Here is a 27064-nt window from a genome sequence, read left to right as displayed (position 1 = left end):
ATGGATGGTAGGATACAACAAAGGGTATTCTGTTTTTCTTCTCTCTTGTCACTTTCTGAAGGGCTTCACTCCTTTTTAGATTTAAGGCTTTTTGTATGCTTGGATATTATGACAGGGGAAAATTGTTGTCAATTTTGGTTGCTATCATTTAATGGTTAAATCGTTCATCCAGTGGGTGTGGAGGGGGTGAATGTTTGGGGGAGGGGTCGTTATTTTAACCAGCTACAAGTTTCACTTCATTAGAGTACAATATAATCTGGTGTAAGATCCAAGTAATAATAAATCCATTGTGTTTGTAGACAAATTATTAAACAAAATGATAACTATTTAAGTCTATATTTTCTTATAAATAAATAAATAGAAATATCACATAAATAGAACATAATGCCCTTTAATTACACAACTTTACATATAAATTTTAAATTTTTTGATTCTTTTAAGATGAAAGCATTTTTAAAATCTTCATGGAAGAAATTAAAGTTAAGATGATAAAAAAATTTAAGGATTATTAACAGAAAATTACAATCAAATGCTTTGGTAATCTCAAGAATCAAAATAATTTTCAGTCTTGGTTATATCTTCTTTCATTTTGCAGTTTTCAGCTTTTAAAAGAAACCTAAACAAAGACAATTAACAGATGATTTTTATTTAATTATTATTTTTCATCTTTATATGTATTCATTATTGGTGCCCTCTCTTTTTTTTAAAATTAATTTTAAAAACTAAGGGTTACTTTAAGTTTTTCTATGCTTTTTCTTACCCAGCTAGCTATCGCGGGAGCCAGTTAGGGAGCCCCGCAGGGGTAAATAACTCTACGAGGCTATTTAGTACTCTTTTTAACTCAATCAAACGAAAAAAACCCTCCTTATTTTTCAATAAGGGAAATTTGTAGGAGTTCGGTGCTCGACAAGGCACTTTTTTGCCTCAAACCTATACTATTGAATTGTGTTTTATGAGGTAGACTTCAAATTTCTTCTAAAATAAAAGAAAATATACTAACCTACAAATCTGTTCATAGCTCTGGAAGCTAGCTCAACCCCTGATCCAGCTGTGGCCATAGCAACTCTAGCTCCACCTAGCGGCAAATATTTCAATTAATTTCATTGATTTTAATGTAAATTTTTTATGCTGGCAGTTTTTTTAAGACAGTTGTCCGCGGATACTGATATAACTAATGATTATCTATAATTTAAAAGTTACCTGTAACAACTCCGAAACCGGTTCTGGCCAGAGAATCTCCAGTGGCAAGAATTACGCGGGCTCCGTTGTTCACAACAGCACCACCTAGCGAGAAAAATTTCTATCAAATCACAATTCATCTTGACGCTTTGTTTCCCCCAAGGATATTAAGGGATAAGACAATGGACAGTCAATTGATAATTATCTCTAAAATTACCTTTCATGTAAAAAAGTTATTATTGGTCGAAAAATTTAGACAATTCTAGATTTAATCAATTAATCACAGTTGAATTAAAGTACCTCAAGATATATGGTTATAAAGCTTTGGGTACTTGTTTTATTTACAGTCTAATGGAGATGTAGCTGACCTGTCCTGAAGGCAGTACCGCCAAGTCTGAAGGCAGCACCAGGAAGCCCAGTGACTATATTGACACCATCGTTAGTAACAGTATTAGCTCCAGTAGCACCTGTGTCATGTTCAATGTTTAGATAATGCTCTTCAATTTTTTTATCTGAAATCTCCTCCTCCCCCCCCCCCCTCCACTAATATTTGGTAATATGGGGGGGGGTGGATTTTTTCCTATTCCCAATTGTTGTGAGGGCCCTCTGCGGGGCTATGAAGTTATAACATAATGGTTGATAATATAAAAAGTATATATTATGTATAATGTATATCCCCAACAAAATTACCCCTTCTGTAGGATAACATCAATAGTTGAAAAGTTTTGACATTCCTCGTTTGAGACTAATCAGATTTCATTAAACATACCAAAAGATTTTAAGCCAACGAATAAGATAACATGATTATGTAACTTTGGATACCAGTGCAATTTACAGTTCTATGTTCCCTTCTTCCCTGAGTTTATTTAGAAACATCACAGAAAGCTAAAATGTTATGAATTGCTCATTTTATAGACTGTCTGTAAGATCCTCTAAGAATTAAATTAGAATATATTGTGGTCTGTCCGTCTGACGGCCGAGTATTGTTCAAACATTCCTGCATTGACAGCATCCGCGGTGAATCCAACAAAGTTAGAGGGGGCGTTGGCTACAAATCTTGTTCCTAGAAATAAATAACATTTAATTATTTTTGTAATTATTGATGAAGTTTCTTTTATGGAAAAAAAATAGTTACCATTTCCACCCTCCAAGTCAAAACTTTTGTTGCTAATTGCATTAAAGAATTATTTCTAGTCAATCTATGCAGTAATTGGATGTTCATCTGCTAGTAGATGTATGTGTGTCTTACTATATAAGATTTTACATATCTTGTACTTTTTTCATCGTATTTAAATAAATATTAAAATATGTTTAGACTGTTCACGAAAATGCAGTAATCTTGTTTTTAATTTCAATAAGTCATGAAAACTAGTCTTTTTTTTTATGTGACGTCATAAAAATACCTGTAAATCCATCTCTTTTTTAAGGATTTCCACTTCTCCTCTCATCTCTCCTTTAGGCTTATTTTTATGACGTTCACGTGAAATTTTCCAGCGCTTAGAATTAGATTGTATTTATGTACAATACCTGTTGAAATTCCAGTTGGTACAGCTCTTACAGCAGTTCCTGAAAATATATGATCAATAATTTCAATTAGTTACTTTGATTAATACCTTATAGTATAGCTTCGAAACCGATTATTATCCGCTGGATTAGAACCGGTTCTCATACTGAAAACTCAAGTATAGTATTACAGACAATTTTTCAATAATATTGAAATAAAAAAATCTTAAAAATTAAAACCAGTTCTGTAAGCCCAGGTGCTCGGCCCATCGGGCGCACAAAACTGGTTTGAATGTTATAATTTTTCATTTTAATATCTACGGAAAGCTGTCAATAATACGATTGTATTTTTTTTAGAAGGACATGAAACATTATGATTTCTAAAATAAAAAAGTAGAAGGATTTCTCTCCGTATGAAGATTAAAATCTTAAATACCGCTGGACCGTTTAAGCTCTGCTTTTCAGAGAGTGCATCTACTAGTCATACCAAGGTTTTAGGCTATTTTCCGATCACCATTTTATCAAGATTTTGTTTATAAGTCTGAATAATTTCAGACCTCAATAATAGGCTCCGATAATCACACGGCTCCGTGTGACTTGGCTGTGGCTCTTGAAGCTCACGGCTCTCGGCTGTGGCACTTTTGTGCGGCTCACGGCTGTAAGGATAATATAGAAAAGAAAGAGAATAGTTAAACAAAGGTCGTGCAATCAAATGCCCCTATTTTAAAAAAGTCTAAAGCCTTAAATAAAGAAGTATCTTAATTTTAATCTACTAGAAATTAAAGAACTTCGAATCAAAGTGAAATTATGTGATGTCATATAACGATTTTTATAATGTTTACATTTTCCAAATAGACATCTAGCGGCCTAATTTTGTACTAAATATAATAAAAGTTACTATAATAATAAGAAGTATTTTATAATAGCCCAAACCAAAACCTGTAATTAAGTAGCATAGCTAAAGTAAAAGTAGGTTGTGTTCTACAGTAGCTAAATTATCTTCCTTGTTTATTGTATGATTTTAAAAAGTTACATCAATGATGAAAATTTGATTAAAAATGAAAAGGGTCGTGCAATCAAAGTGTTTGTTGTCTGGACTAATGGATTTATTATTGCTTGTATCTTACACCAGAGTTTCATGTTTTCTAATAAAGTGAAACTTGTAGCGGGCTAAAATAAGGATCTCCCCCATCCAACCTCATACTGGATGAACGGACTGACCACTAAATTACAAGGGTAATTGCAACCTAAATTGACGAAAATTTTTCCCCAGTCATAATATTCACGTATATTCTATAACTGGTTAGAAACATTCTTCATGAGTTTATCCTTATAATAAAGTAAAAGGATGTTTGTCTGTTCGTTTGTATCGAAGGATCTCGCTAACCGCTGAACCGATTAGGTTCTCCTTTACAGGGTAGCTTCTCATAGGTCCCGGGAAGGTTTACAAATATTTTGGGGGAGGGTACCACCACCCTCCCAAGAAAAATCGCCCATTGAAAAAAATTACCCCCCCCCCAAAAAAAAATGTAATTAAATATTTTTGAAAAGCTAAAATAGAAATGGGGGGGAAGGGAGGGGGTTACCCCCAACCCCAATTTCTTTTTTACTTAAAAAACAAATTTAAAAAATAGGTATGGGATTCAACTCCCCTCCTCAAGTGCCCCTAGAGGCCTCTAGAGGGCGTAACCGCTAGATCTTCTATAAAGTTATAGGATGTATGTCTATCCGACATTGTTCTCCTTTACAGGGGTATTATAGGCTCCTAAAATTAAAGGTTAAGTCGACCACTTTGAAATATAAAAATGTTTACCTGCAAGATTTGTGAAAGAGCCGGGGGCAGAAACGACGACATTAGTTCCTATCCATTGAAAACATTTATAACTATGTAGCTTTGAAGTAGCTCGGCTTTTAGTTTTATAACAAGGATGACAACATCCATAATTAGCGAAGCTCAAAGATTATGAATGGATATGAGGTAATAAATAACCTAAATTATAAAAATTTGGACTGCCAGAAAAGTTGGAGTCAAAATATTTGTTAAGTTGGCATAATCCTGTTACGGTAGAATATATTCAACTCGATCGATGCAAAATTAGCTATCTGACAAACAATAAATGTTAAAGTATAGATTTATAACCCAGACAACTACCTGCCCCAAGTGGTGGGGTACCTTTTTGTCTGCTTGCAAATTGCTTTCTGCTCTTTTGTAGCGACTTGGCTAATATTCAAAGTCCGAATTGAAAATCGGCACAGAGCTCTCACCCCATTGGTTATAGCTCGTGCTCTATCTATTCTTTTACTTTAATTGCCCAACTCTTTATAGTTATTTATGTTCCTGTCTGAATGGCTCCGGCTCCAACATTGATGGCAGTAGATGGTAGGCGGACGGCGGTGTTCAAGGCGGTATTAGCGGTCTGAATAAGAGAGATAGATTAATAGAGCAATAGATAGGTAGCTGGTAGATAAATAGGTAGATGGGAGGCGGACATCGGTGTTCAAGGCGATATTGGCGGTCTGAAAAAGATAGATAGATGGAAGGCGGACGGCGGTGTTCAAGGCAGTATTAGTGGTCTAAATAAGATAGATAGATAGATAGGTAGTTGGATAGGAGGCGAACAGCGGTATTCAAGGCGGTATTGGCGGTCTGAATAAGATAGATAGATACATATGAATACATATATAGATACATACATAGATTCATATATAGATAGGTAGATGGTAGGCGGACAGTGGCATTCTAGGCGGTATTGGCGGTCTGAATAATACAGCAATAAATATTTGAAAGATGTAAGGATAAAATAGAAAACAAGGATGACAACATCCATAAGTAGCGAAGCTCAAATATTATGGATGAATATCCGGAAAAAATTAACTAAAGAGTAGTTTCATAAAAACATTTAAACTAAAAAATCACGTAACCTTGTAAGATTTATAACATGAAAATCTAGGAATCGATCTAGCACCTCATCCAATAAGCAAATCTCAATGAAACTTTGTGGGGATATGTAAATTGCGAACTTATTTAATCCCTAAAAATACCAGCTGTCTATCTTGAATAGGAGTGAAGAAAACCATGAAAACCTAAAAATCTAGGAATCGAACTAGCACCCCAACCAATAAGCAAATCTCGATAAAACTAAATAAAGTATGCAGAATATGAAAGTATTTAAACCCTGAAAATTTCAGCCGTCTATCTTGAAAAGAAGTTGAGAAAATCATGAAAACTTATGTAGGAATCAATCTAGCACCCAGTGGCGTGCAAAGCACTTTGTCTAGGGGGGGGGGCATTTTGATTATATATACTAATTTTAAATAAGGGCGTTTTAAGGGGTGGGATTATTTGATTATGGGCCTCCTAGTCCTTATCCCTTCTTCCCCATCCCTTCCCCCATCCCTATTTCCCATTTATATCCCCCACCTCTTCCCCCTCATCTCTTCCCCCCCCCCCCCATCTCTTCTCCCCCATCCCTTCTCCCCACCCTGCAATGACCGAAGGGAAGGGAGCTAGAAAGCATCTTCAAAAAAATAGTACAGAAGATAAATTAACCTTCCCCCCCCCCCCTCCACCACAAAATATTTTTAATGGGTGGAAGGGGATGTTATAAAATCTCAGCAGGAAGGTTGAATAACCCCATTAAAAAAAAATTGGGGGGGGGGGGAGATAAAAACACTCATTTTGGAAATAATTTACCAAAAATTAACCTAATATGAGAAAATGATATTAAATATTTCTTTATTGTTTGACAACAAGGATGACAACATCTTTAAGTAGCAAAGCACAAAAAATCATTAATAAGAATACAGACAAGTAGATTTAAAGAGCATCTGTTGAAATAAATATATATTTTAGGTAGAAAAAGTCACAAATCCTTTTTCCTGTATGTTGTGTGATGACAGTCAAAGTAAATTACATACTGGATGCTCGAAACAGCGAGAAATTTTATTTTTTTTAATATTATAATCCACAAAAAAATCTATTGTACCATAAAAACCAAAGATATAATGAACTGTGTAAAAAATATAAAAAAATTACTTGTCCTTTCATTGTGATTAAAAGCAGAAACCATTTGGAAGGGTGCGAAGCGCAAATTTTTTTCTTCAAATATGCAGGGAGGGAGGGGTTTCTGGGCTATTTATTACACTAGTCCCCAATATTTCATAGCAGAAACCATTTGGAAGGGCGCGAAGCGCAAATTTTTTTCTTCAAATATGCAGGGAGGGAGGGTTTTTTTGGCTATTTTTTACACTAGTCCCCAATATTTCATAGCAGAAACCATTTGGAAGGGCGCGAAGCGCAAATTTTTTTCTTCAAATATGCAGGGGGGAGGGGTTTTTGGGCTATTTATTACACTAGTCCCCAATATTTCATAGCAGAAACCATTTGGTAGGGCGTGAAGCGCAAATTTTTTTCTTCAAATATGCAGGGAGGGAGGTTTTTTGGGCTATTTATTACACTAGTCCCCAATATTTCATAGCAGAAACCATTTGGAAGGGAGCGAAGCGCAAATTTTTTTCTTCAAATATGCAGGGAGGGAGGTGTTTTTGGGCTACTTATTACACTAGTCCCCAATATTTCATATAAAATTTTCTTATTTGTTGGCTCAACAACTTTGGGGACTTTCATGGAATTATGGTTGGTTGGTTAATTAAGTCAAGTTTCCATACATTTCATCCACTAATTGTAATCTATATAAGGTAATTTTGTGTATTATCATTGGGGATGTACAATATTTCTTTGGTAAAAAGTTTATATTATACAAAATAAAATACTTCCTATAACCTGGTTTGTTATGTTCAGTGAAAAAAGATTATAACCTCATTTCTACACTAATTAAAAAATTTGGTAAGGTTAAATGAATAGTAAGTGTCTGTTTGGCGCGAAGCGCAAAAATTTTTTTTTTGAGTATTTCTTGATCTTTTTTTTGGAAACTGGGATAGTTTTGCTTTTTGTAGGGTAGGGGGCAAGAAGGAGCATTTTTGTTGACCCGGGGGGTTCAAAATGAGGCATTTTTTAACATTTAGGGGGGGGGGGGCAGGGGGGGCGGTTGCTATGGGGGGGCAGGGGGGGGGCGTTTTGGTCGCTAGGTGGGGGGGCGATTGCCCCAAATGCCCCCTTCGGTTCGCACGCCACTGCTAGCACCCTAACCAACTGACGAATCTTAATGAAACTTGGTGAAAATATGGAGAATGTTAAGATATTTAATCCCTGCATATTTAATCCTTCTGTCTTTGATCAGACGGACGAACATTTCGAATTATAGAGTAGCTTCGCTACTAAAAATATATTTATAAATAAAGAACGGTGCTTTCCCTCAGAGGGCCTATTGAGCATTAAAACTAGTTTTTTTAAAACAAAATTAAAGACATGGGAGATGGGAATTGGTGAACCATATCCACCACTCTTATTTTAAATTTATAAAAATAAGAGTGGGGGAAGGGTTCAAGTGCCAAAAATATAATTATCATTAACACCAAAATAAAAATCATTTTGAAGATCTTATTCAAGTTTTAACTACCACATAATCAGTAACTATTATGATTCTTTGAATCTTATGCTTCTTCAAATTTTTATTTTTTATTATGCATCCAATGGTGGGTGTAAAGGGGCGTTTAACATTTCAAAATTAAAAAAAATTTGATTACCCCCCTTTAAATAATAAGCTTGAACATCCCTGAAATTTCATTATGCTCTTTACCTGTCCAATGAACTGGGGAGTAGCTGCGACAGTGTTGACCGCTCCATTTGTCAGTCTGATGGCATTGGTTGGGGCATTGCGAACTAAAAATAATTATTATATCAATTGTACATTCTTCTAATCGTTACACCTTTTCTTTAAGACTTTTCCTATTGTTACACATTCTGACAAAGCGAAAAGTTGAAAAATTATACGATTGTCAGTTAAATATTGATGCCGTCCATTTCTATTTCAAAATAAGGGTGAGGGAGTGTTTTCCATTTCCTAACCATATATGGGGCCTATAAATGAAGTGTCTTACTTAACCTGACCTAAAGTAATCAAACAAACTGAGAATAAAGAGGGGGAGGGCTTAACAGTGCTCAACAAGGTACTAGAAAATAACAAAAAGCAATTTGCTAGCAGATAAAAAAGGGCCCTCCCCACTTTAGATCATACATTTAAATTCATCCATTTATTACCTGATTGGATGCCAAAGTCAGTGATGGCATCTACACTGTCAGGAACACTGTTGATAGTGCCCACGGTCAAGTCACTCACAGCATTGATGCCCTGGGGCACAGCTCTCACACCTACAAATAATTTCTATTAATCCTAGTAGAGAAGTAACAGGGTGCTTTTCTGTCTGTAGTTTAAGATCTCGCTAAACTCTTGATTACTGTGTCACCACTGGATATGACAGCACCTCTAAGATTGCTCCGACACTTCCCAGAGCATCATAACAAAACATGCCGCACACAACATTTAATTGAAACAAATATCCTCTTTTTAAGACGATGACTTTAACAACACATTTTCAATACAGGAGGGTCTACGCCCACCCACGCTTCCCTAACTGCTTAAGCCTACATCACCTGTTACAGTAGCATCTCCCACGAAGTTGACCCCCTGAGGCACAGAGTTGACCACCGTGTCCCCAGTGGATATGATATCACCTCAAAAATTGCTTCGACACTTTCCAGAGCATCATAACAAAACATGCCGCACACAGCATTTACAAATATCATCTTTTTCAGACGACGAATTTAATCACACTTTTCCAATACAGGAGGGTCTACGCCCACCCACACACCCCTTAACTGCATAATCCTACATCACCTGTTACAGTAGCATCTCCCACGAAGTTGACCCCCTGAGGGACGGAGTTGACCACTGTATCACCAGCGCCTATGACAGCACCTCCGGTCTGTCTCACTACGTTCAGAGGAGTCAGCAACAACTAGAATATCATAGGATTTATTATTTCTTGAATCTTACATCATTTACTTTTAAAAAGTAAAACGTGTAGCTGTCCAAACTAACGATCCTACCCTATTGGATGAATGAACTGACCAATAAGTGATGTCCATGCTAGAAACCTAAATTAACGACAATTTTTCCCAGATGAAACAATATGGTTCTCCTTTACAGTAAAGCTTTTTATAGGTTGATGGAAGGTTTTTAACTATTTTGGGGAATTTACCTCCACCCTACTAAGAGAAGTCGCCCCTGTAAATTTTTTTTTACTTCCAGATTTTAAAAAAATTTAAAAGAAAAGGTCTAGTTTATTTTTTTCTAACTTTTTATTTTGAGGAGGTAAAATAATGAGGTTCAAAGGTTTAAGGGGGATAATTCAATGTATTTTTAAAAATGTTGAGGGGGTAAAGTGAGACTTTTAAGGGGAGTAATCACCACTTTACCCCCCACCTTGGACATCTATTGAGGAGAATATGTTCAGTTTTAAACAAATATTTGATTAAACCCTTACCTGTTGGTTTTGTCTGTTGAGTGTTGGTCTGGGAAGGAATACAGGGGCTGGTTGTCTGGTGAATGTTGTGCTTTGTGGCCTACTGCTCACCATGGGCATGGACATGGACGCCATCAGGCACACCAACACAATCATAGTTGAGGATTCCTGAACAAAAAATTTCTTTAATACAAAGATGGGTAGCTGTGTTTAGTGCCCTGGGAAAATGGGGAGAGATGTCCCGGCTTTTGGTATACCTATTATATTGACGTCATAGTAGAGGGAAAGAGAAAGAGAAGGGGGAAAGAAACCCCTTAAAAAAGAGATGTGGACTATGGTATTTCATCACCTCAATAGAACAGGTATGCCAAAAACAGTCATTTGTACATTTATTTAATGCACAAACAAACCATGGATTGATAAATGGACAAAGTGAATTGTATAGCCTATGTTCAGTGTTTATTTGTTGCATGAAGCACCGATTAATCAAAAGTTAATTTTAAATTGAATACTAAAGGGGTATTTTCACACACAATAAAATAACCAATCTTAAACACATTTCCCCCACAGCGAAACGGACTGACGGACGAACATAGTTAGTGAATTATATTGTAGCTTTGCTCCAAAAAATAGATGTAATATTGCTGAAATTGTTTAATTATGCATCTTATTTTCTAATTATACTGTTTTTCTATGTTTTGTTTAATTTTGTCCAAATTAGGTTATTTCATATTTCACTGCATTTTTTTTATGGTAATTACTCTGTTTATTTCTTTTATGATAGAGCCATTTTTGAGAAAAGTATTCAAAAAACTAAGTTGCATTACAAATATAATAAGAATAGCAAAAAAAGTAGCTCACAAAATTAAATTTTTTATATATTTTTTTTCTAAATTTGATTTTTTTTATATCATGAGTAAAAAAATCATATTCTTGAATAATCTATTTATCACTTTTTTCACTCATAAACACATTTTTATATTATCCTCTATTTTTCCTTTTTACTAACATACTACTAGCGGCTGCGCCCTAGCAACTAGGGCTCTATAGCCTAAAACCATTTTAAAACTCTAATCTTAAAATATAAAAGTCTAAAACCATCTTGGGACCTATGGGAAGCATTCGCAAAATGTAAAACTTAAAAGGTTCAGAAGCTCGAAATCTTAAGCTACTGATCAAAAAACCTTACTTCTTTATATAATACTAGCGGCTACGCCCCCTAGAAGCCTCTAGGGAAAGTCGACCTCATCCAATTTTAAATTTGTATTTCAAAAGAGTAAAACATATATTTTTTTGGGGGGGAGGGGGGTGAAGACACCCTCCCAAAAATAGTTTAAAACCTTCCCAGGACCTATAAGAAGCTTCACTGTAAAGGAGAACAATATCGGTTTAGTGGTTAGCGAGATCCTTCAGGACAGACAAAAAACGCTTACTACTTTATATAATAGGATGATTAGTTCGGTTTTTTTTACTAAAATGCTGCACGACTTTTGGACTCAACAATCCTTGTTATGATCCAATCTTATTAAAGAAGTCTAAAAACGCCCTTTTTTTGAATGTCTGCCAATTTTGCACAAAAAAAGGTTGCAAATATAGCTGAAATTAGCAAGATAATGCAAATAAAAGAGCAATAATAATAAAAAAAATTACATTATTTTAAAGGTTTAAATGCCCCCTCTTCCCAGAAGGAAGATTGCATCCATAAATAGATCTTTAGGGATAATAAATCAATATATAACCCTAATTATGATAAACAATATCACCCCATCTATAGATAGAAATTATAAAAATTATTTTGGACACTGCTAGATTGAACAAACAATGCAATAAAAGTCACCAAAGTTTTCAAGCCAAAGAATGAGAGAACTTGGTCATAAAAAACTTTGGTTACCAGTCAAATTTAAAGTTCTACATATGTCCTTCTCCTCCCCGAATTTATCTTAAAGAAATTTTTGTTAATGTTTTATTTGTATTAATGAATTATTATGCAAAAAAGTAGATTAAGAAAGTACAAATAAGATAATAACAGTTGTTTATCAAATCGTATTGTAGACAGCTTTCAGCGACTATTAAAATGAAAAATTTTAATATTTAGGTTAAGTTATATTGGGTAATTTGTAGCCCTTGTGTTAAGGTTCCCCTTACTTTCAATGTTTAAAAAAATGAGGGGTGGGGTATAAATGCTCAACCGTCACCATGTGTGATTAATCAATATATAGAGAAGCTGCGCTACTAAAAGTACATATTTGACTTAAAAATAATCGATTTTTGTGAAAGATTTTTTAATGAATAGTTTGATTGATTGATTGACAGATAGAAAAGAATTGATTTGCCCCATTTTAAAGGTAGACTCTGCTTTTTTGTCAATGTCAAAAATAAATATATATTTTTTTACCATAGATTTGCATAAATGAATGAATATATTAATACTTGGATCTGACACGAGATTTTAATGTTCTCTAATAAAGTGAAATTCGCAACTGGCTAAAATAACGATTTCCCCCTTCCACCCCCTTTAATTCATTATCTGCCCTTCTTCTGGATGAACGCATTGGCCAATAAAAGAGTTCCAAGTTAGCAAGCTAAATTGACGACAATTTTTCCCCTGTCATAAAATCCAAATGTATTCTACATCCATTCATAAATGTGTTGTTATTTTAGAGTACTTAAAAATCTGGTTTATAACATCCAAGTCTTTATATGACGATTCCCATATACATAAATATCCCAACTATTGAACGTCTTTTTTACACTGGGCTGTTTATTCCAATAGTCCCCAATGCTTTAAAGTAACGTTTTCTTATTCGTTGGCTTAACAATTTTGGGGACTTTTATTGAATTTTCATTTGTTGGTTCCTTAAGTAGAGGTTCCAAACGTTTCAACCAATCATTGTAATCAAGCGGGGTTAATTTTGTGTATCAGCATTAGGGATGTACATCAATTTATCGGCAATTGTCTTATCCCTTTAGATCCCTGGTTGTTAATACTCCACACCCCTCCCTAACCGAACTTTATATTAACAAAATGTCCCGAACATTCGGACAATTGGGCGTTAAAATAGGACCTATTGGTAGTTAGAATCAGTTGAGAACAAAATCCTAGCCGTTCCTTCTTGCCTGATATGGCCATTTTAAGATTTTAAGTCAAATTACACCTAATAACCTGATACAAACTTCACTCTTCTTTGAAAACTTTAGTGTAATTGTAGTGTGACAGCCCTAAAACGGAGTAGCTTTGCTCCTCTGACCAAACTGACTGTCTGGAGTTCCTAACAGGAAGTGCCTTATTGTGTTAACAAAAGTTGGGATTCGAACCCATTCCCAAAACTATCCAACATGGAATGGGGTTCCCTACAGTCAGGCCCCTGCGCATGAAAATCGGCCTGGTCTTGACCAACATCTCTGTCCTGGGGGGAGGGGGGAGCAGTTTGATGCATAACCTCAGCCCTATCCAGATGGAGCCTCCTGAAGGAACCTTGAATACCATGGGTGTGTACATCTAAGAATAGCCCCTGTCCAGTTTCACCCTCTCAGGGGCCTTGGCCTCTACCTTAATGAGAATTGCCAGCAACTCCATGCTACCCATATCCTTGTCATCAGTGAGCTCTGTACAGATGGGAATAAGGGCCGTGGCTTGCAGGGTCCTCATGAGAGCTTTCTTGGCCAGACAGTTGATTCTACGGCTAGTGCGCTTCTTGCCTTAAGTTGCTGGTGGTGGGAGGGGCTCTGTACCTTCTCCAGGCTTGTTAGGGTTTTGGCCACTGGCTTAATGGGAGTGGGGGCGACCATGGCTACTCTCCCAACTAATCCATACCACCTTGGGTCCATCAGAACAGTAACAAAACAGTCTCCCAACTCCCTCAGAAAGAACCCTCCAAGGTTCAGGGCATGGTTCAAGATGCACACTACCATGATCTGGAGGATCAAGATCAGGGAAGGGCTAAGATGAGATGCTAAATCAGCACAGCCGCATTCTTTGCTCAAGATACAGGTTAGCCATACCCTGATCTTGGCCATCAAGGAGATCATGGTGATGTGCATCTTGAACCATGCCTTGAACCTGGGAGGGTTCATTCTGAGGGAGTTGGAGGACACGGTTGCTGTTTGGTGGACCTGAGCTGATGGTATGGATCAGTTGGGAGAGTAGCCATGGTCACCCCACTCCATAAGGAAAAAGGATAAGAGGATGAATACTCACCCCTTTTTCATGGTAAAATACTACTTCCCCATTCCTAAATTTAGAAGCAGACGAAAATCAAAAGCCGCCCAGGGCTTTTTGTAAGTCAATCATAAATAATAATGTGAATAAAAAGAAAAGCGATATTTAGCAAACAGCCGTGGGCGGTCAGAATCAGCTAAATGTTCATTATGAAAAAAATTTCCCCCTTTTAGAAATAGAAGGATTCATCTTTCATGAACAAATTTTTTTAAATAAAAATAAAATTCTATGTAACTTTTAATTAAAACATTAAAACGAAAATATCTAATCTAATATTCTTGCCCTAAATATGGAAATAGCAAAAAGTAAAAAAATATTTTTTTTAATAATTTTTAATCCTCCCATTTGAAAAGTAGTGGAATAGCAATAAATTTTAGCGCAGCAACAGCGCTGAGTAGGCCTCTAGGCCCACTGCCTATTTTCGTCTTCTAGTTGCTTCGATTCCTCTCTTTTATTTTTTTCTCTATGCCCCACTCCCATTAAGCCAGTGGCCCCAACCCTGCCAAGCCTGGGGAAGGCTCTGAGCTCCCACCACCACCACTCAGTTTGGAGAGTAGCCATGGTCAGCATAAGGAGGCATGAACTGGATATGGCTATGGTTAAACATCAAACTGGCTGGTGGTCAAAACCTGGACAAACTTCCAGCTCATGGGGCCTGACTTTGGTGAACCCTAGGTACAAGTCTAACAAGGAGCTGACCCTGCTACTAACAACAGCCAGGATCAGCAGAGGGTATCCATGGGGGCATGCATTGCCTGAGCCTAACATACAAATTACTGTCCTCATGCTGTAATATACAGCTATTCTATGTTGGATAGTTTTGGGAATGGGTTCGAATCCCAACTTGTGTTAACACAATAAGGCACTTCCTGTTAGGAACTCCAAGCAGTCAGTTTGGTCAGAGAAGTAAAGCTTCTCTGTTTTGGGGCTGTCGCACTACAAGAACATTAAAATATTCAAAAAGAGTGAAGTTTGAAGGTTATTTAGTGTAATTTGACTTGAAATTTGAAATGGCCATATCAGGCAAGAAGGGACGGCTAGGATTTTGTTCTCAACTGATTCTAACTACCAATAGGTCCTATTTGAACGCCCAATTGTCCGAATGTTTGGGACATTTTGTTAATATAAAGTTCGGTTAAGGAGGGGTGTGACTCTTAACCTTTAAAATTGTAATGTAATAAACCAACTAAAATATGCCGGCATTTAAGGCCAGCATGAATAAAGAGATTGGACAATCATCGATAAATTAATCCTCCATTATGTAAAAAAAATCTGCTAAAATGAAAGATAATAAACAAAGACGTCCTTAAGTGGGGGTAAGGGGTCTTTACCATCAAGCTTTTAAACCTCTCATTTAAATTTTGAAAGTAAATTATATTGCACAACTCAAACTTTTGAAACTCTTTATTCTACGCCCCTCAAAATTAAAGGCTTAGACGTCCCTCCTAATAAATATTAGGGAAAGAAAGAGTTGTAGATTGAAAGTATAATCGTAACATCCCTATATTACTGAATATTATCTCATACTATATCAAGATTTAGTTTTAAAAGTTAACAAATGTAATGTTATTGGGCTATGACCCCCCCCCCCCCCCCCCCGTTAACTTTCATTATTTTCCAGTATGGCTTCAAAGCGATTAATATCCGCTGGATTAAAAACATGCAATCAATACCAGTTTTGTTAGCCCGGACCATCAGCCACTCTGGGCTAACAAAACTGGTTTTAATCTTATAGCTTTTTTCATTTTAATATCTGCGGAAAGCTGTATATCATAAGATTCAATAATAACTATCATTCTACTTAAAATAAAAACAGAGTGGGGCCAAATTAAAACATACAAGTTTTTGGGAAATTGTTGAAAAAAACCTAAAATTTGAACTTGATTCATTATTTTTCCCGGGGCTAAGTAAACTTTTATTTTATTTTATGCAAGATGTATTTTAAACCAGGGGTATGGAGATAGGTCAATATAGATGTATTTTAAACCAGGGGTATGGGGATAGGTCAATATAGATGTATTTTAAACCAGGGGTATGGAGATAGGTCAATATAGATGTATTTTAAACCAGGGGTATGGGGATAGGTCAATATAGATGTATTTTAAACCAGGGGTATGGAGATAGGTCAATATTGATGTATTTTAAACCAGGGGTATGAGTATAGGTCAATATAGATGTATTTTAAACCAGGGGTATGGAGATAGGTCAATATAGATGTATTTTAAACCAGGGGAATGGGGATAGGTCAATATAGATGTATTTAAAACCAGGGGTATGGGGATAGGTCAATATAGATGTATTTTAAACCAGGGGTATGGGGATAGGTCAATATAGATGTATTTTAAACCAGGGGTATGGAGATAGGTCAATATAGATGTATTTTAAACCAGGGGAATGGGGATAGGTCAATATAGATGTATTTTAAACCAGGGGTATGGGGATAGGTCAATATAGATGTATTTTAAACCAGGGGTATGGGGATAGGTCAATATAGATGTATTTTAAACCAGGGGTATGGGGATAGGTCAATATAGATGTATTTTAAACCAGGGGAATGGGGATAGGTCAATATAGATGTATTTTAAACCAGGGGTATGTGGATAGGTCAATATAGATGTATTTTAAACCAGGGGTATGGGGTTAGGTCAATGGAGAATTGTTTTTTGGTGCATCGTATTACAGACAGCTTTCCGTGGATATTAAAATGAAAAATTATAAGATTAGGGGCTAACAAAACTTAATTTTATGATTTTAAGAAATATTCGTTAATAATTGTCTGTAATACATGATCTTTAAGTGTGGACATTAATACGTTTCAAAGCCATACTGGAAAAAACTTAAATTAAAGTTTTAGATAAATTAAGTAGATTGTTATTTGTTGTGTCACTATAATATCTTTAGAGATTTTTAGCATATCTGATAATCTGTTATTCCAATATGGCTTCGAAACCGATTAATATCTACTGGATTAGAACTGGTTATTAGCCATACTGAAAAATCATATATAGCACCATATTACAGACACTATTCAACGAATAATAAAATAAAATCATAAGATAAGTTTTGTTAGCATCAAAGGTAATCTCATAATTTTTCATTATAATATCCACAGAAAACGATGCCTATAATACGATGTTATAAATAACTTGTATCTATCATTTCTAATTCTTTGTTTATGTAATAAAAACAAGCTTATTTATTTATTTGAAGGGAGGGAGGGGGCATTGGGCTGTTTATTACAGTAGATCCCAAAGTTTTATACTAACGTTTTCTTATTTGTTGGCCTAACAACTTTCTTGAATTTTGATTGGCTAGTTCATTAAGTTGAGTGTCCAAACGTTTCAATCACTTATTGTAATTTACTGAAGGGGTATTTTTGCGTGTCATCATTGGGGATGTCTATCAACTTATCGGCCATTGTCTTATTTTTGTGACTTTAGATCCCTGATAGGTTTGTATCTAAAATAAGATGTAAGGATAGCTATAAAATGAACAAACTAGTACAATCAAGTCCATATGTAGCGCAATACAATCATATTTTAACTGAAGAACAGTCAAGCGCAAGGCAAAAATAATATAGAAAATGTTATGATTTAATGAACAAATTTTGCATCATGATTTAATTAAAGTTGTTTTCTATATTTAGTTTTATTAAAAAACTAGCGGCTTCGCCCCTAGCCTCTAGGGGCTCTGCCCCAAGAGGTTTTATCAAACAAATTTTTTTTTTTTTTTGGGGGGGTATTTTTCATTTTTTGGTGGGGTTAGGGGTGTACTACCACCCAAGAAAACAGTTGTAAACCTTCCCGGGACCTATGAGAAGCTACCCTGTAAAGGAGAACCCGATCGGTTCAGCGGTTAGCGAGATCCTTCGCTACAAACAAACAGACAGACAGACAAACAAACATCGTTCTACTTTGTATTATATGTAGATAGTAAAAGTTAGGAAAACGACGTGGTGGGTTTAGCATTTAGCTTTTGATAGGTTATTTTAGGTTAGGTAAATGCTAATGATTGCCCCACAGGGTTAGGAAATTGGACCCGCAGGGTTAGGACCACACGCAGGGGCTAGAAGTAGGAGAAAAGTTACTGTGAAAATACGACGAAACTTCGTTTTCTTTCCATTGGGATCCAAAGATTCCCAATATTTTTTTTTAAATCTGGTATTTCTCTTAACGGACGTACTGACCTAATCTAATTATAGAGTAGCTACGCTACTGAAAAGTAACAAGTTTATTGTCTTTCTTTCTAGCTTAACTTTGAATTTAAGATAATGCACTGATTAACTTCTTGCAAGGGTGTATTCAACAATATTACATGGGGGGGGGGGGGAGGTAGGATAGATTGCCTTTTCATTAAAAAGTTTTAGAAACATTCCATTAGCTTAAAATTTTCGGGTACTTTTATTAAATCTTATTAATTGGTTCAAATTTGCAGTGTTCAACCATTTTTTAATGGAGGGTGAGCTAGTTACCCTTCCCAAAAATTGTTACAAACCTTCCCAAGATTAATGAGAAGGTACAATTTAAAGGAGAACCATATCGGTTCAGCGGTTATAGTGACATACATAGAGAGAGACACACATAGAGATCCTATTACTTTTATATAAGGATCAACATTGGATCAACCTGGTTTCACTAATATTATTTTTAGCACACTTGATGTTATATTTCTTTATTTGTTTATCTTTCTAAAAAAAAGTTGTTTATTGTCCCCCTCCTCAGGTTTTAAGATAATAAAATAATCATTTGGTTGCTGGCGTATTCTGTAACTTTATTTAGGGGTGGGGCTAATGTTGCGTAGTGATGTCACTCTGTTGACATTCTGAAAGCGCTGGAATGTGTCATGTGTAACGTCATAAAAATAATTCTAAAAAGGAAGGATGAAAGGAGAAGTGTAAAAGGAAACCTCTTAAAAAGAGAAGGATTTAGATGTATTTTTATGACGTCATATATGACACTTTCCAGCGCTTCGACATTTCGTCGATGTACAATTTCAATATTTGCATCGACTATATGGCTTTAATTAAAAGTGGCCTTGGCTGACATAATATCCACATTATGACAATATACTTAATATGACGTCATAAGGGGGTGGGTGAACCCCCTTTTTTAGTTGTATTTATTGGTTGAAATAAGTCCTATTAATGGCCTTTTTAAAACAAATATAATCTTTTCAAATCTCGTGGATAAAGGCGATAGAAAAATTTGTTGAAAAATATACGTACTCTTCAATCAAATTGAATGAAAGCAACAAAAAATCTTGAGTAAAAAGTTATTTAGGATTTGATTTTTTTGTTTAAAAAAAGTTATTTTACATGTATTGCATGACGTCATCTTGCATGTATGAGCTATCGCTCGATAGTTAAATACTTTGGGATTTAAATATTCAATTATGTTACATTTTTTTTAGTAAATAACTTTTTTTTGTTTTTCCCTTGCCCCTGCAAATAAAAAATAGATGCAATTGGATGGAAAGATAAGTTTTAAGTAGGACAGATAACAAGAACAATTTAGCACATTTCTTTAGAAACTGAGCTTATCTATATTTTTAAGTGAAAGCATGTGAAACGATTAATATCTGCTGGATTAGAACCGGTTCTCAGCCATACTGAAAAATTATGTATAGCATCGTATTACAGATAATTTTCATGGAATATTAAAATAAAGATCATGCGATATATAACTATTACATTTTTTTTGGGGGGGGGGGGCGGGGGAGGGGGGTTAACCTTTTCAAAGAAAATTAGCTGAAGAATAAATTTAATCTCTTAAAATGTTGTTTGCCATATAAGTAGTAATTATTCTTTACTTGTGGCTTGATATTTAACAGACAATAACAATAAAAAAAATAAAAGTTGTATAGAAGCTTTTAATTATTTTAAAAACCCGAATTGGTCTCTAGAAATGAGTAAGACAGTTAGTTATTGTTTTTTTATGTCAATACGTTTTACAAATTTTGTCCAGCTTCTGACCTTTAAACTAATTCTTAAAAAGAATTGCAAATTATAATTTCTTTATTTCTGTCTATCTATAGTAAACAACCATGATCGTAAATTAAAGGAAATTAAAGGACTGTCTGTCCATCTGTCTGTTCAACTGTCTGTCCATCTGTCTGTCCATCTGTCTGTCCATCTGTCTGTCCGTCTGTCTGACCATCTGTCTATGATTTTGTATGTATTTTCGTCTGAACATCTGTTTGTTTGTCCGTCTGTCTCTGTGTTAGTTTATTTGTTTGTCCATCCGTCTATTTGTCTCGTCAACTGTCTATCTGTCTGTTTGTTTGTCTGTCCATCTATCTCTTTATCTGTCTGTGATTTCGTTGTGTGTTCAACTGTCTGTTAATCTGTTCATCTGTCTGTTTATCTGTCCATCTATCTGTTTATCTGTCCCTCTGTCTGTTTATCTGTTTATCTGTCCATCTGTCTGTTTATCTGTCCATCTGTCTGTTTATCTGTTCATCTGTCTGCTTATCTGTCCACCTGTCTGTTTATCTGTCCACCTGTCTGTTTATCTGTCCATCTGTCTGTTTATCTGTCCATCTGTCTGTTCATCTGTCCAAGTGTCTGTTTATCTGTCCATCTGTCTGTTTATCTGTTCATCTGTCTGTTTATATGTCCATCTCTCTGTTTATCTGTCCATCTGTCTGTTCATCTGTCAATCTGTCTGTTTATCTGTTCATCTGTCTGTTAATCTGTCCATTTGTCTGTTTATCTATCCATCTGTCTGTTTATCTGTCCATCTGTCTGTTTATCTGTCCATCTGTCTGTTAATCTGTTCATCTATCTATTTGTCTCTTAATCTGTCTATGATTTTGTATGCTTGTCCGTCTGTCTGTCTATAATTACTGTATAGGTCTGTTTGTTCGTCTGTCATAAATTCATAAATTTCCCCTGAGCTACAAAACACAACATACACATTTTAAACAACTTAATTTTGAACTAATACATAATATATTCTATATTCTTTATTTATTAATTTGTAAACAACAACAACCCCCTCCCCCACCAATCTTTTTAAAAAAATTGAAAATTTTTTAACTACGCATTACCTTTCTTGCCCCAACTCTGCGGGGCTACCCTGTACCCAATATAACCTAACCTAACCTTACCTAAAACATTAAACAATTTATAATATAATATAGAAATCTTTGTAACTTTACATATTAGTAAATCTAATTTTGTTTAACATTTTTTTAAACAATTCAAAGATTTGTTTAAAATTTGAATATGAAGCAAATTGGGCTTTATAAAAGGCCTGTCACTCAAAAATTCGGGTGCTGGTCCCTCAAAACATAGCACTCTGTTTTTTTATTATAAAATGTTTTATTATTAATATATCACATCGTGTGATAGACAGCTTTCCGCGGATATTAAAATGAAAATTATAAGATTAAAACTAGTTTTGTTAACAAAACTGATATGATTTTTCAGTAAAGTAGAGAATCGTTTCTAATCCAGCGGATATTAATCGGTTTGGAAGCTTTATTGGAAAATATTTTCATTATTTATTACGACATCTCTCAATGTAACATTTAAATCTTTGAAACAAGAACGGCAACATTCAAATAAAATGTAGTTATAAAATATTTAACTTATTAAAAACTTTTAAAAACAGAATATTTTTTTTATAATTTGTACAAGACCTTTGGCAATGAGATGCACCTGTTTTTGGGCTAAGGCTTTACCCGACAACGAGCGGAGCGCTACGTGTTTACATATACATCTGTTGAATAGCAGAAGAGAAAATCACATTTCCTCCATAACATTACGGCCTGACTGACCGACTTGCGGACGGACAGACAAAGTGAATTATAGACTAACTTCGCTAATAAAAATCAATGTAAAAAAGCTTCGCTTTTTCGCTTTTAGAATAGTTATTTATCGCATCGTATTATAGACAGCTTTCGCGGACAACAAAATGAAATATTTAGAGATAAAAACCAGTTTTGTTAGTTCCGAGATGCCGGAGGCCCGGGTAACATATCTGGTATTAATAATTTAATTGTATGATTTTTGCTTTAATATTCGTGAAAAAGGTACACCGACAAACGTCCTAATACGACAAACGTCCTAATGCGACAAACGTCCTAAACGACAAACCTCCTAAGCGACAAACGTCCTACTGCGACAAACGTCCTACTGCGACATCTCTTTAGTAAAACGTCCTAAAAATTTTCAAAAATTATGAAATAAAAAAATCTTCCAAATTTAAGGACAAAATCCTCTAATTGTAAGAATACTTATCAATATAAAAATTCAAAATGGCGATAAAACACAGGAAAATAATCTTTAACTGAAATTTATTTTTTGAATAACTTTAACCATAGGCTAAATTATAAAAATCTGTCCGACAGTTTTCCCAAAGTCTGTGTTGGCCATCAAATGGTATGGTTTCGAACCCGATACATCCTTGCATTACAAAATTCGACCTTTAAATTTTTAGGACGTTTTACTTAAGAGATGTCGCAGTAGGACGTTTGTCGCTTAGGAGGTTTGTCGTTTAGGACGTTTGTCGTAGTAGGACGTTTGTCGCGGTAGGACGTTTGTCGGTGTACCGTGAAAAAGTGTCTGTAATTCGATGCAATATATGATTTTTCAGTACGGCTGAGATCAAGTTCTAATCCAGCGGATATTAGATGGAATCGAAGTAATGCTAGAAAAAACTTTCTAAAACTTTTTAAATTTTACCTTAGTATTCATTTTGAAGTTAAAAACTTTGTGTCCGGGCTTTTCTCTCTCCGTATTGCGTACCACACACACGAGGCAAAAGCACAGGAATCAATGAAAGCGTAGCTCAATGTTTGACGCATTTATATACGCTTTTCCCCGTGCGTCAATATTTTGGGTTGTTCTATGCATGCGTTTTTTTTTCTTTCTTTAGCGTCACTACGGTGTTTGTACATAACCGTATAATAGACAGCTACCGCGGATAGTAAATAAAATAATGAGATTAATTATAGACTAAGACCAAGGCAACACAAATGTTATTACTATTTTTTATTTACATTATAACCGTTCTCTTATTTAATGACTTAAGAACTTTTGTGTCATTAATCTAAGTTTGGTTGGGTTAAACAAACTAGCAGTACAATAGGGGGTATAATTTCATCTTATTGCCCATTATCACCTAAAAGTCCCTGCCAAATTCCAAACTTTGTTATATTTTATTTTATCCACAAAAAAAATATATAAATGGCATTTAATAATTTTGCAGTGTTTTAAATCAATAGGGAAATACTACCATATGAAGTTAATAGTGGCTGCGCCCCTAGCCCTGGAGCTCTGTATTAAAAGTGTGGAAGGGGGGATTGTAAAAATAAAAGGCTTAAATCGTAAAATAAAGTAGCTTAAAACCATTCCGGGACCTATGTGAATCTTTCCTAAATCAGTTCAGAAGTTGTTGAGATCTTGACCTTCAGACAAAAAACATTTCTACTTTATTTATCCGTTTGGCTATTAATTTTTTTTTTACAATATAAGATGAACACTTTGAACGCACTAGCTAACTGCAAGATGCGACTCACAACTCAATAATCCCCCGTTGCTAGTTTTTGGGACATTTTTAAAAGCGAAGCTTTTCTGTAAAATAGGATCGGTCCGTATATCCATAATGGTTTGCTCTTTTAGTTAATTTAATTAGGTATGTGAGAGTTCTATCAATTTTAAACTTTGCATGATGATTTCTATAATAGGTACGATTTAGAAATCGTAGAAATTCTATATTCGTTCCCAGAATGTCCGTACGTCCAAGTAAAAACATGTTGATTTAAAACCATTTTTGACCGCAATTTTCAACCTTGTTATTTTTCATTTTAATACCCGCGGAAAGATGTCTTTAATAAGAAGCGATAAATAACTATTCTACATTTAGGGTTGGTCGGTATTTTTGGTATTGAATTTAGGCATGTTAGAATTGTCCTATTGATATAAAACCTATTCAGAGAGGATTTTTTTCCATTTTAGTTAGTGGATGGAGACCAAGGGGGTGTGTCAACCCCCCTGACACTAAAAATACACCGAAAGAGTGTGGCAAACTACTTTGCACGCCACTAATATAAAATTTTGATTAAACTTAAGCTTAGCTTTGGTGGATGTTGTCCTCCTTGTTTTGTCAATATATCCTACGCTTTTTTGTTAATGGTGGAAAGTAGCATGAACATGACGCACTTTTTGCGTATTAGTAGTTGCTTTCTTACGCATATTATATGGGGAGGGATTTAAAAAGATAAGTTTTTGGTATTTTTGGAGACGATTTTTGGGGTAATAGGTCAATTTTGGGGGGATAAAAAGCTTTATGAGTTAAAGCTTACATTTTGAAGTGAAGCTTTTCTTTAATTAAGTCCGTACGTCATAACGGTTGGCTCTATATCAATTTATACTTGTTAGAATTGTCTTATCGATTTCAAATTTTGCATGGTGATTACTATGTATAACATAGAATTCGGCCTTACCGTTTATTAGATTTTTGTATTATGCAGACGAATTATACATTTGATTGTATTTTCGCATAGATCCAAAAACTCCTTTTTCCAGTATGGTTTAGAATCCAGTTAATATCTGCTGGATGAAAACTTACTGGGCCATAATGAAAAATTGTGTTTTGTATTGTATTAATGACCATTATTCACAAATAATCAACTAAAAAATCTAAATTTTATAGCATCGTATTATAGACAATCTTGTAAAAATGTCTGTAATACGATGCTACACATGATTTTCGGTTTGGCTGACAATCCAGCAGATATCTATCGGTTTCGAAGTTATACTGAAAAATAAATAACTTTTTTGTTGGCCCGGGCCTTATTAAAATCTTTTATTTTACAGCCAATGAATCACCATATAACTAAATTTTTATAATCTCGAATAGGGGCGGAGGCATCAGTTTGCTTTAAATGTCAATTAATAGTTGGAAAAATTGTCATTGGAAAAACGGGGAGGGAAAAAATAAAAAGGGAGAAAAAAGGTAAAACATGAGAGTGTGTTTTTACATAAATGTAAAATTTTATTACTAACAACTCAAGGTATAATCGGGGAGATTTCGGGTTCGAGTTACGCCGAATCAAACTAGAGGTTTTATATATTGTACCTACTCAGGGAGTAAGGGAGGGGACAATGGGCAAATAATTTAATTTATTACATTTAATGTAAGAATGTTGCTATTATCATATTCAAAATAAATGCTGTAATAAGCTTTAAAATATTTAAACACTAGTCTCTCATTGGACACAAAATGACGTCCAATAAGAAAAAGGAATAAAAATATTGGAAAGAAAATTATTTTATTTCAAAATTAATTCTTGGCATTTTGGAATAAAAAATATAGGAGAAAGAAAATTATCTATTTCAAATTTATTTCTGGTCTTGAAATAATATTCATTATTTTATTTTAATTTGAGTGTCAACCAATAAGAAATAGGCATGCTGTTTTAAAAGTTTGGAATAAAAATTATTATTTTTTGTCAATTCATTTTTTCAGAGTATAAAATGAGAATAAATTTTATCACATTTAATGTGAGAATGTTGCTATTATCATATTCAAAATAAATGCTGTAATAAGCTTTAAAATATTTAAACACTAGTCTCTCAATGGACACAAAATGACGTCCAATAAGAAAAAGGAATAAAAATATTGGAAAGAAAATTATTTTATTTCAAAATTAATTCTTGGCATTTTGAAATAAAAAATATAGGGGAAAGAAAATTATTTATTTCAAATTTATTTCTGGTCTTCAAATAATATTCATTATTTTATTTTAATTTGAGTGTCAACCAATAAGAAATAGGCATGCTGTTTTAAAAGTTTGTAATAAAAATTATTATTTTTTGTCAATTCCTTTTTTCAGAGTATAAAATGAGAATAAATTTTCCAACATCATTATTGATTTCTAATTTAACATTTCATACAGTGGGTAATATTTATTTCAACATTTTTTGTCATTCAAAATCAAGTGTCACAAAAATAATAATATTTAACATAAAAAAGAAATTTTTAAAATAATTTTGTTTTCTTTATTTGTTGAAGATTTAAGCCCAAGCTTTTTCTGAGGGGGGAGACCCCCCTCAACCCCCCCTCTCCTGAGGGGGGGAACCCCCCTCGACCCCCCCCCCCCTGACGCTCTCTTCTTTAAAACTTTCATTATTTCTGTAATTTATTCTAACTATCTTATAAATTTCAAAACATGAGATAAAAAGGAAATAATTTGCTGTACATTATTAAAAAATTTAAAAATTGTAAAAAAAATTCCAACATGATTTTTAATTTTAAATACAAGAATATTTTTTCCTATATGATATGTTAAATTTAAATACAGGAATAATTTTGTACTGTGGAATTGAAGAAATAAATGCTGTACATTAGAGTGGCTTGATTTTCAATGATTTTCTAATTTTAAATGTGCTACATACACTTTCTGTCTGAACATCATATAAGAGACCAAAAAATGAAAAGAAAATATTTTGAATAATGGGGAGGCTCGCTGATGTATGTAAACTTTTAGAAAGACACTTGTGGGGAGAATTTTTTTTTTTTTTTTGGGGGGGGGCAATTATTTTTCTTTCAAAGTATAGCTTTATGCACCTTCCCAATTTTGTCTTGAAGAGTAGAATAAGAATAAAAAATCTGTTTTTAAAACTATTGATCCTAGCAAGAAAAATCCATAAATAAATTTAAAAACCAAGAGATTTTACATTTAATTTAAGATTTTTCATGCTTGGATGAATATATTTTAAAACCAATTTGA

General features: G+C 34.4%; 1 protein-coding gene across 1 annotated transcript; it reads right to left on the bottom strand.

Moving 5' to 3' along the window:
* Nucleotides 1-320: 320 nt before the first annotated feature.
* LOC145333724 (uncharacterized) lies at nucleotides 321-23244 on the bottom strand. Its single transcript, XM_080178930.1, has 13 exons — nucleotides 23013-23244; nucleotides 10129-10275; nucleotides 9480-9600; nucleotides 8843-8953; nucleotides 8382-8464; nucleotides 5023-5099; nucleotides 4496-4545; nucleotides 2707-2745; nucleotides 2180-2242; nucleotides 1548-1649; nucleotides 1201-1284; nucleotides 1001-1075; nucleotides 321-616 (listed from the first exon to the last, which is right to left on the bottom strand). The coding sequence occupies exons 1-13, from the start codon at nucleotides 23022-23024 to the stop codon at nucleotides 606-608; spliced, it is 975 nt and encodes a 324-aa protein (XP_080035056.1). The 5' UTR covers nucleotides 23025-23244; the 3' UTR covers nucleotides 321-605.
* Between the last annotated feature and the right edge of the window lie 3820 nt (nucleotides 23245-27064).

This window comes from Acartia tonsa, chromosome 12, assembly GCF_053477335.1.
Source record: "Acartia tonsa isolate MP-2025a chromosome 12, ASM5347733v1, whole genome shotgun sequence".
NCBI classification, from domain to species: domain Eukaryota; kingdom Metazoa; phylum Arthropoda; class Copepoda; order Calanoida; family Acartiidae; genus Acartia; species Acartia tonsa.
Note: the sequence above shows the minus strand (reverse complement) of the source record. Positions and strands in the feature narration are given on the sequence as shown.